This window comes from Eriocheir sinensis, unplaced genomic scaffold, assembly GCF_024679095.1.
Source record: "Eriocheir sinensis breed Jianghai 21 unplaced genomic scaffold, ASM2467909v1 Scaffold362, whole genome shotgun sequence".
Classification (NCBI taxonomy): Eukaryota; Metazoa; Arthropoda; class Malacostraca; order Decapoda; family Varunidae; genus Eriocheir; species Eriocheir sinensis.
The window spans coordinates 61,997-72,865 of NW_026111679.1; the positions used below are offsets into that span (position 1 = coordinate 61,997).

The 10,869-nt window shown below is 44.6% G+C and overlaps 1 protein-coding gene across 1 annotated transcript; it reads left to right on the forward strand.

Moving 5' to 3' along the window:
* Window positions 1-6,146: 6,146 nt before the first annotated feature.
* Window positions 6,147-10,011, forward strand: LOC126991922 (uncharacterized). Its single transcript, XM_050850596.1, has 3 exons — window positions 6,147-6,297; window positions 7,644-7,695; window positions 9,897-10,011. The coding sequence occupies exons 1-3, from the start codon at window positions 6,147-6,149 to the stop codon at window positions 10,009-10,011; spliced, it is 318 nt and encodes a 105-aa protein (XP_050706553.1).
* Window positions 10,012-10,869: the final 858 nt, after the last annotated feature.

Consider the following 10,869-nt stretch of genomic DNA (forward strand, 5'->3'; position numbering starts at 1 on the left):
CCATCCCGGGCTTCACCTTAACCTGGTCTCCTGGCTGGCTGATTTCCTGCACCAGCGAAGACAGGTGGTGAGATTCAGGGAGTGGCCTCCTCCTATACACCTTACTTGCGGGGGTACCTCAGGGGTCCAAAATGGGCCCTTTGTGCTTTCTTATACTAATTAATGACGCCCTGACCCACACACCCACCGCTGGAAGTACACAAAGGAAGAACACAAAGGAACACAATGGAAGAATAAACAACAGCAGACCTGCTGGTCCTTACGAGGTTGTTTGTATCGAAACCACAGTGGGAGTAACAGTCGACAACAGCAACTCCAGATTATTCCCACCTCCAGGAAACACTACACAACCTACACATGGACAACACAAACATGGTCACCATCAACGACACCCTGATACAATCATACTACTTTGTGCATTTGTCTCATTCATTTCATTTCATCTTCCATCGATGTATATTTTCAGCCCTTAGGTTGCCTAGTACTTCATGCAATAAACCTTTTATTATATATATATATATATATATATATATATATATATATATATATATATATATATATATATATATATATATATATATATATATATATATATATATACACAGCCAGAGAGCACCTAATTGAAGGAATGATACTAGATATATAGATTAAAGTGATGAACGCCGTTCTGAGGTATGACAGATTCTGTATGGCAGCACACACACACACAACACACACACATATATATATATATATATATATATATATATATATATATAGATATATCTATATGTATATATATATATATATATATATATATATATATATATATATATATATATATATATATATATATATATATATATATATATATATATATGTATACATACATCACTCAAGTAGCATGTGCTCAATAATATCGTCACCTCTTTCACACATACATGAATGTCATACCTTGCTTCCCCATCAGGCACCCATGCTCCCACCTGCCTCTCCTTGTCCATCGCCCTTGCCAGGCCGGGCCCCAGGACTTGCCTCTCCTGAGCACTGTCAAACCTCTTCCTTAGCTTCCTCATCTCACCCTCAATGCACGTATTATGCCTTCCTGAGCCTCTAACTTCCTCTCGTACCCACACATAGCATACGTTGTTCACCTCTAACCCACACCTCTTTGCCGCGCCTGACAACTGCCCCACTTCTAAAATCTTGACCGTCGTTATTTCAGCACGGTAACCTCCTCTCCGGCCAATACTCACTAGTCTTCCCATCTTAGCTTGGCTGTACGGACTTGAGGAAATAATGACTCGCGGTAGTTTTTCGTCGCTGGCGCCGTTTTTTGCAATCACCTTCCTTGATCCTGATTGGCTGTCTTTTTGTTTCAATGATTCACTTACTTGTGAATCATAGGCTAACCTTAGGACCCGCGGTAACCGCGCTGTGCATCACTGCGGAGGACGATCCTAGCGCGGAGCAAACTCACGACGTGACCAGTGACTTACAACCGTCACCTGGGCTAAGTTACCACCACCTTTGAGCATCCGGCCACTGTATCAGTGCTATTGTGAAGAAAAAGGTGTAAATGCCCTTTTTTCCATATTATAAGTAAGCACAGTGATTAGGTACTGCTTAGACATCACATGAGAGCCTAGGAAGAGGAAAGCAGTGTCACTTATCAGAAAGAGTAGTTTCTTCTGTCCATCAAAAGTATCCAGACATACCATGACTTACTGCATTCACTGAGGTAGGCCTGTGTCCAAAGCACTCCAGTGTGCTGTGTGATGAATGCCATGGATTGGAATGATAGGTAACAAAATCAATTTATAGTATGTTGCTGCATATATTCACATTGATATATCAGTACCGCCAAATCTGTGCACGTAAAATGTGTGTTTTACATTTGTTCCCAGTGACATGTTTCCTGCAACATTGAGGACTCACTGGCTACCAAAGTGAAATTAAGGAATACACGCTATTTTCTTATGATAATAAAACTCATCTCTCGGAACGCTTTTTTTTATCTTTACATAAATTCCAAAGTGGTACACTGAGATTTGAGGGGATACAAGACACATGTAAATGCAACCTGTTATAATTCTGATTGGGGGAAGAGAGGGGATGGGGGGGAGGGGGAGCAGGGTGGTAGAACACCCAAGAGAAGTAGGGGAGGAAGAATGAGAAGACGGAGTGTATGGAGAGAATAGATAACTCGCCTTGCATTACCAAACTTCACCCTTATTCCTTTCTCCCGTTTCCGTTATTTCTCTCATCCCTCAAAGGAAGTGGTGACACTGCTGTTGTGCCCCCCACCCAACCCCCCCAAAAGGCTGCCGTGGTATTTGACTTGCTTGTTAAGATGAGACATCACAAGGTTGGAAACAGAAAAGTGACAACACCATAAGACCTCAGTTACCCCTCCCAACTGCCAGTTTGGTGTGGTTTGTCTACAGTGCTGTCATCCTGCCCACCCTGCTGCCGGGAAAGGCCTGCTCTGCTTTGGTGACTGCTGTGTTGGAGCCTTGTCATATAAGTGGAGCACAATGTACCACCACCCCGCCAAGGCTGTGCCCTTGTCTCCCCAGCCACCCCCTCTTGTCCCACCAGCCCAGGGTATGGCACAAGTGTTCAGTCCAGGCCTGAGTTAACTCCCACTGCTCTGCCTGAATCCCGCCATCAGCGTCTGACCTAGGATGACCTGGGACTAACACCTTGCTACCATCTGGAAGAGGGTGTCCACCCTCCCCGGCACCACCACTATCATTCCAACCTCCCACTGATGTGTTAGATCCCTGAACCCCTACTACTGTTCTTACAATGTGTTTATAATGTGTACATTTTAGCTTAGCGGCTGGTAAGACCAAATACACTATATTATTACTATTAACACACACACACACTTGACCAATAAGCCCAGGCCACAACAGCCAGCCCAGCACAGTCACCAAAAAGATCAGACCTTTCACAGGACCCACCAACCACATGAAGCCTGGGGTGGAAAGTAAATAAAAGATCATGCCGTCACAGTCACCATTTGTTCCAATAGATTATTATTTTCTGTTCTCCGTGATACAAACAGCCATTTAACACCACCAAAACAAACACTTGAACTCACACACACATTAGAACTTAATAAGCACAGCACCTCAGGATAAATGGACCTTCATGTGCCTGACAATCTCACCCTTAGTAATGAAACGTTTCCCACAAACATCGCACTTGAACCCTTTATGACCAGAGTGTTTGAAGAGGTGCCTGTCCAATATACTCTTCAGTTTGAATCTTTTCCCAAACTTCACACTCATGACTTCTTGCATCAGTGTGTGTAACAAGGTGTAATTTGAGGGTACCTTCCGACTGAAACATTTCCCTAAACTTCACACTCATGATTTCTTTCACCAGTGTGTGTAAGAGTGTGTAATTTGAGGGTACCTTCTGATGGAAACATTTCCCACAAACTTCACACTCATGATTTCTTTCGCCAGTGTATGTAAGGGTGCGTTCCCACCAAACCATTCAATTCAATTCCATTCCATTCAATTCATTGTCATTCATGAGTGGCTATGATGGATCACGTTAATTCCTATGTAAGCGTTCCCACCGGTCATTCAATTCAATTCCATTCCATTCAATTCCTGGCCATTCTCATTCAATGATGCATCTGGTTCCATTTTTTCTCTCTTGAGTGACAATCATTCGACTATAATATATAATAATTTTGCAGGTAGCGCGTATATTGTCTAATATTTATATTTTTCTAATTTTCATAACTTAATATTCGTGTAATAAACAATCTGCAATTATCTATATTAATTACAGGTCTGTGCATGTGTTTGGTTCTCGTATTGAACGTGTTCAGTTGTCGTTGCCATCACAGAGCAACCGCTTCAGTTGTGCTTTGTGCTGTCGTCATCGAAGCATGGACGTGGAACAATTAATAAGTTTAGTGCAAGACCGGCGGCCCATATTCGATCCCAGCGATCCTTTGCACCGCAATAGGGATGCTATTTCCGCCTATGGAAGGAATTGCAGAAGAAATGAAATGCAAAGGTAAGTTTTATTACAGGTTTACTTATCTAACTGAGTATGGAATATTCTTGACTGTTACAATAGATGAAATAGAAAAACGTTATACCTAAAAATATAAACAATACAGCATAATAAACAACAACTCAATGTGTAGTGTGTTCATTAGTGAATGCTTCTGTCCTGCCACTCAACACTCCACCTGGTGAGACAAAATAATGTTTTAGGGCGTCGCGAATGGACAAGGCCTCTACTGTAGGTCGTGTACTTCTTTGTTGGTGACATGCTCTAATGTTCTCGTGGTTGTCATCAATCGCATCATTAGTATTACTGTAAAGGGTCAGGTTATCGTCATAGTGGACGAAATTATGAAGCCAGATACTTTTAACTACTGCTTGCGATACCTCAACGCTTGTTTCCATTGATGTTTTTAGTACACCAAATTTCTGTGTTAACATGCCGAAAGCACATTCGACGGTTCTCCTGGCTCTACTAATCTTATAATTGTATACTTTTTGAGGGTAATCTAGGTCTTTTCTGGGATAGGGTCTCATTAAATTGGGCTTCAAAGGGAAAGCTTCATCACCAATGAGGTAGAAAGGTGTTTTGATGTTTGTACCAGCTATTTCAGTAGGCTGAGGGATATTTAACTGCCCAGAGAAAAAGGACTTACCAATATTAGAGTTACTGAAAACTGCACTATCACTATTTCGACCATATGCGCCAACATCAATGAGAGTAAAACAACACTTTGAATCAGCAATAGCCATTAGTACAATAGAGTGATACTGCTTGTAATTATGAAAGAGTGGGCCTGCATTTGGTGGGCATTTCATTCGACAATGCTTTCCGTCCACACTTCCGATACAGTTTGGGACATTGCACTTTTCGAAGAAATGTCTTGCAATTTCTTCCCACTTCTGATGGTCCGGTACTGGCATGTAGAGCGGCTGCAACACCTCCCATACGGCATCACTGGTGTCTTTGATAATTCTCTGCACTGAACTCTTCCCAACACGAAATTGGAACGCAAGGGAAGCGAAGGACTCACCGGTAGCAACATATCTGAAATAGAGATGAGACATAATACACTGTTAATAATGATACAACATATTATACCTAATATAATAGACTACACAGGTAGTTATGTTGTTCCAACTATAAAATTCAATAGTGTAATAAATGTGAATGTGGCGAAGAAACGTATTGAATGATAGGCTAACAGTCACATTTATTTTCCGAGTCGACGGGGGGATGTGAGTATATAGGGGTCACTTCACCATTTCATACCTACAAGTTATAGATAATAATATTTTGATCAGATGTATATAATCAAATCGTCAGTGAAAATGGAAGAAAGTGGTAGCCTAGCAGTGCAGCGCTGACCAAGCATCGTCTCCACCCAGGCAATAGGCTATATCGCGTCGTCTGTCGTGTTTCGTGCAACTTTGAATTATGTTTGGGCACTTGTCGATATTTTTCTTTGGATTTTACCGTTAAATATAAACATAAACAATTGATTTTGTGATTTGTTTTTCAGAATATCACTGATTTCACACACACAAGGTTTACATAGTCATGCATGAATGTCGTTCCCGATGACGTCATCATCAAATGCGAGTTTATTATGTAGTATTTTTTTCGCATTTTATCAAATGAAGAGCAGCTAATTATTTTCTTCCTATTATTTTATAATATAGGGATTAATACTATATTGAAAAAAAGAGCAATATATTTGTGCAGTTATATATATACTTAGTTTCAACATAGAACTCATTTGACTCTTTTAATGTCTTGAACGAAAACTGTATCAAAATGTTTCGGCAGAGGCTGCTTAATATAACGTTATAAGGTAAAAATTTCCACTCTATTGAATTTATTTACTTTCTACATCATATTTGGTGTATCTATAACAAAATCACTCCCATACATCCCTTCTCTTCAATAATATTATGTAATATTTGAACGAAAGTCATTGCAAACTGTGTCAACACTTCGTAGCGCGATTGTACCATAATTCCGGCGTTTGTTTGTGTGTCTGTCTATTTGTCTGTCTGTCTGTCTTTTCCTATTCACTAATATTATTCTTCTCTTCTTTGCAGATAGTGACTGCAAGGAGAAATGCTTAACAGTTGCGGAGCAATTTCATGCGAGAAAAGAAGAAATTTGATGCTCTGCCATCTGGTTCTGCCACTGTCAAAGCACGGAAATGGGTATTCTATGATGCAATGACTTTCCTCACACCTTGTGTAACACCACGTGCCACTTCCAGCAATGTATCGTCACCCTTGAAGAAATGAATACTGAACTTGATGCTGAAGGTGAGGGTGCTACACTGAATGATACTGACAACAAGGGCTCAGCATTGTAGCAGTCACCTCTCAAATTCCGTTTCTTCCCCTCACTGACAAGAAAATGGGGTGCTGCAAAGAGAGACTAAGATTCTCAATGTTTTCATGTAATGTCCATCGTCACTGTGTCTGCCAGTCTGTCTTGTCGCGTCTTCATCTTTAACTTTCCTTGTATTCGTTTACCTTTGACTGTCAGTCCACGTTCTCTTTGTCGTCCACCGTTACACATTGTTCCACATACACCAACACTTAATGTTAACCTACACAAACAACATTCAGACAAACGCATACACAAACAAACACCTATCATGTGTTGTCCTTGTCGTGATGAGCTCTGTAAGTTTTGTCAATAAAGTAACCCTGGCGGATATGACTTCTATCCGTGAACCGATTAGCACTTAGAACACTCGCTACCACCAACAATTGGTGACCCCGAGTGTTGCTATGGTTCAAGGTGGCTTATAGCCGGTGCCGTTTTAAGGGCACTCTCTCCTGAGTGGAGGACCTGGGCAGGGTAACTTGTCCATTCGTCCGCCCTCTCCTGGGCAAAAATCCTCACCTCCATTCGGGGTTCGTGGGGCTGAGCACTCAGGTCAGGAGAAACGCCATAGGCAGGTGCCACCTTCAGGGTTTCCCCTGCCCTCCCCAGGCGCCTTCTGCGCCTTCCCCCAGGCACCCTCTGTGCCTTCCCCAGGCACCCTCTGTGCGCCTCTTCCAGGCTCCTCTGTGCGCCTCTTCCAGGCTCCCTCTGTGCGCCTCTTCTAGGCTCCCTGTGTGCGCCTCCTCCAGGCATCTCTCTCTCAGCGCCCTTCAGGCATCTTTGTGCCCCATGGTGCTTCTCCCGGCGCTCACCCACCCACCCCCCCCCTCCTCCTCCCTTCTTCTGGTCCGGCGACTGAGACACGCACACCGTGTGACACACTACACAGACTCAGTGAACACTCAAAACACAGTGCGACACACACTGAGACACAGTGCCACACACTCAGTGTACACGCCACACACAGACCTCGGTGTACACGCCACAGACTCAGTGTATACGCCGCCACACACCACACAGACTCAGAGAGACACGCAAACACAGTGTGACACCCCACTGGGATTACTTTCAGCTGCCCTGGATTAACCACCGCCTCCTGGATCTACTCACAATCGCCCTCTTGTATTACCTTTACTCTCCTGTGGATCCTCTTATATAGTGCAGTGTGTCCAGCAACAGTTCAGTGCAGCACGTCCCCAGCAAACAGTTAGTGTCACAGTGTTACCCACTAAGCGTACAGTGTTGTGTTACAGTGCCTTTTGAACACTGGTTCTACTCCCGAGCCACAGAGGTTTTCCCTGGCACGTGCCAGCGCCACCTGATACAGTACACGCAGTTCGTTTTACTCTCACGGACTGCCGCGGCTCCCCTGGCACATGCTAGCGCCCCCCCCTAACTTTTCAACTCAAGCTGTGGCCCCCGGCTCCTTCAGCATCTAGCGCTCTTCCACGCAGTCGTTCGACGCACCACGACTGCCGCGGCTCCACAGCATATGCTTGCGCCTCTCAATTTCTCAACCGGCTGTGGTCTCTGGCACGCTGGCATCTAGCGCCTACCACGCAGTCATTCGACGCCCTCACGGACCGTGCCGAGGCCCCTCGGGACACGCTGGCAGCTGGCGCCTTTAATACACGCAGTCGTTCTACTCTCACCGACTGCCGAGGCCCCTGACACGCTGTCAGCTAGCGCCTTCTCTGGCTACACGCAGTTCCCTCGACGCACTTCTTATGACTGCCGTGGCCCCCGGCGCGTTTACGCCAGTGCCTATTGCCCATCTCCACGCCGCTCGACTTCACCATACCTGACGACGACATGCAACTCTTCCTTCTACTACGGCGGTGTCCTTCAGAGCACCACTCTTCTGCTCAGGACCCGTCTACGTGGTTCGCGATTCGGGAGTGCGGATTCGCCTTCCAGGATCTATTAAACAGCCAACCACTCAACTTACCGCAGCCCACCTCACGCGCAGCCCACCTCACGCAGCCCACCTCACGCAGCCCACCTGCATGCAGCCCACCTCATGCAGCGCCTCCACCTCCCACGCTGCTCAACTCCTCGCTGCTCAACCTCGCTGCTCAACCCTTCAGCTCGACTCACCGTAGCTGTCTCCTACGCGCTACTCACTCCAGCTCGACTCACCGGCTGTTGTCACCCGCATTACCACTCCAGCTCTGACTCACCGTAGCTGTTGTCACTGCATTACTTCCACTCCAGCTCGACTCACCGTAGCTGTTGTCCACTGCATTACTCACCCAGCTCGACTCACCGTAGCTGTTGTCACTGCATTACTTCACTCCAGCTCGACTCCCACCGTAGCTGTTGTCCACTGCATTACTCACTCGAAGCTCTTGACTCACCGTAGCTGTTGTCAACTTCGCATTACTCACTCCAGCTCGACTCACCGTAGCTGTTGTCACTGCACCACCACTCCAGCCTCGACTCACCGTAGCTGTTGTCACTGCACTACTCACTCCAGCTCGACTCACCGTAGCTGTTGTCACTGCACCACCACCCAGCTCGCCGACTCACCGTAGCTGTTGTCACTGCACCACTCACCCAGCCTGACTCCACCGTAGCTGTTGTCACCGTATTACTCACTCCAGCTCGACTCACCGTAGCTGTTGTCACTGCACTACTCGCCCCAGCTCGACTCACCGTAGCTGAACCATCTCAACGCAACTCTACTCAGCGCAACTTACCGCGCACCTCAACGCAACTACTCAGCGCAACTTACCGCGCATCTCGACACAATCCTCTACACAACGCTATTTCATCGCAACGCATCACCGTCTGCCTTAAGCAGCGCCCCAGCACCAGGGAAGATTTCGTTCCTCCTTCCTCGTCACTTGGGGGAGTAATCTGTAGCAGTCACCGCTCAAATTCCGTGTTCCTTTACCCCAAAAGTGACAAGAAAATGGGGTGCTGCAAAAGAGAGACTAAGACTTTGCTCAGTGTTTTCATGTAATGTCCATCGTCACTGTGTCTGCCAGTCTGGTCTTGTCGCGTCTTCATCGTTAACTCTCCTTTGTATTCGTTTACCTTTGACTGTCCGTCCGCCGTTCTTGTCGTCCACCGTTACACATTGTTCCACACATACACCAACACTTAAATGTTAACCTACACACAACAACATTCACACAAACGCATACACAAACAAACACCTATCCATATGTGTTGTCCTTGTCGTGATGAGCTCTGCAAGTTTTGTCCAATAAAAAGTAACCCTAGCGGATATGACTTTCTCTATCCGTGAACCGATTAGCTTACTTAGAACACTCGCTGTACCACCAACAGCATGCATCAATCTTTAATGTGAATGCCAATGAAAACAAAACTAGCTCATCTGCTTTATCAAGCAGCCATCATCTACACCAAAGAACAATGAGGTGCCTACAAAGCGTCGCGGCAATCTTTGAACATGATGACGTGGATGAGCAACGCTGATGGGGAGCTACGGAAGATGCGAGAATTAAGCGGTTAGTAAGGAAAAGAAGAATCTGGCTCAGATCGTCTTTTCTGCTGAGTCTTCTCCCTCTCATGAAACAACTGTCACCTATGGACAACAGCGATGCTAAAATTGAAATCCAGCAGATCTTTCGAAGAAAACTTGCGAGCGAATGAGAAGTCTGCTGCTTACGGTTACAGTACTCGCCTCTCAACCAGCAACATCTGCTCGAGAAAACACCGTATCACGACATGCATATGCAACCAGCACCATATGCATAAGGAAACACAAGCACCATAGCGCATATGAAACCACATCACCATACGCTAGTGGAGGACATCACCAATATGTCGCATGAAACGTCATTACTCCATGACCTTGATACACCAGCATTTGATTGCTAAACAACAGCGTCATGTAATCATGGAACGGTGCTGTATTTAGACACTAGTAAGGTGTTGTTGAAAGCATTAACTGCCTTTAATTGTTAAGTGAAAGTCTGTAATTTTTCTATTTCATTATTTTTTATTTTCATTATGTAGCTAATGAATGGTGTAATATTTCCCTATAATAGGTTTTAGTTCCAATATTACTTATGTACTTATTTATTTTGAATATTAACACCATATATAAATATTGGAACAATATACATTTCAAATCAAGTTTTAGCTCATTTGCGAATTTAAATAAACGCTCAACAAATTATTATTGAAGAGTTTTATAAGTTATTGCTCTTACCTTAGATAAATGGTGAGTCTTTCTTCATGCTTCATAGCTTTGACGGTAATTAGTATTTTGCTTCCTGAATGGAGAGCCTCCTAGTAACTCGATTCAACTGCTTAAATTTCTCCTTGTCAATCCTGAAGAAATCGCCAGAAATTATTATCCTGGATTATTGAGCAAATCTGGGAACGAAATGCGTGCAAATGTCCCAAATTGTGCTCTCCTGCTATTAATGGGATGTAATCCACATATTCCTTTGTTTCCCTACGCTCTTTCTACGCCGCTGCAACAACAACAATGTTATTTACTTT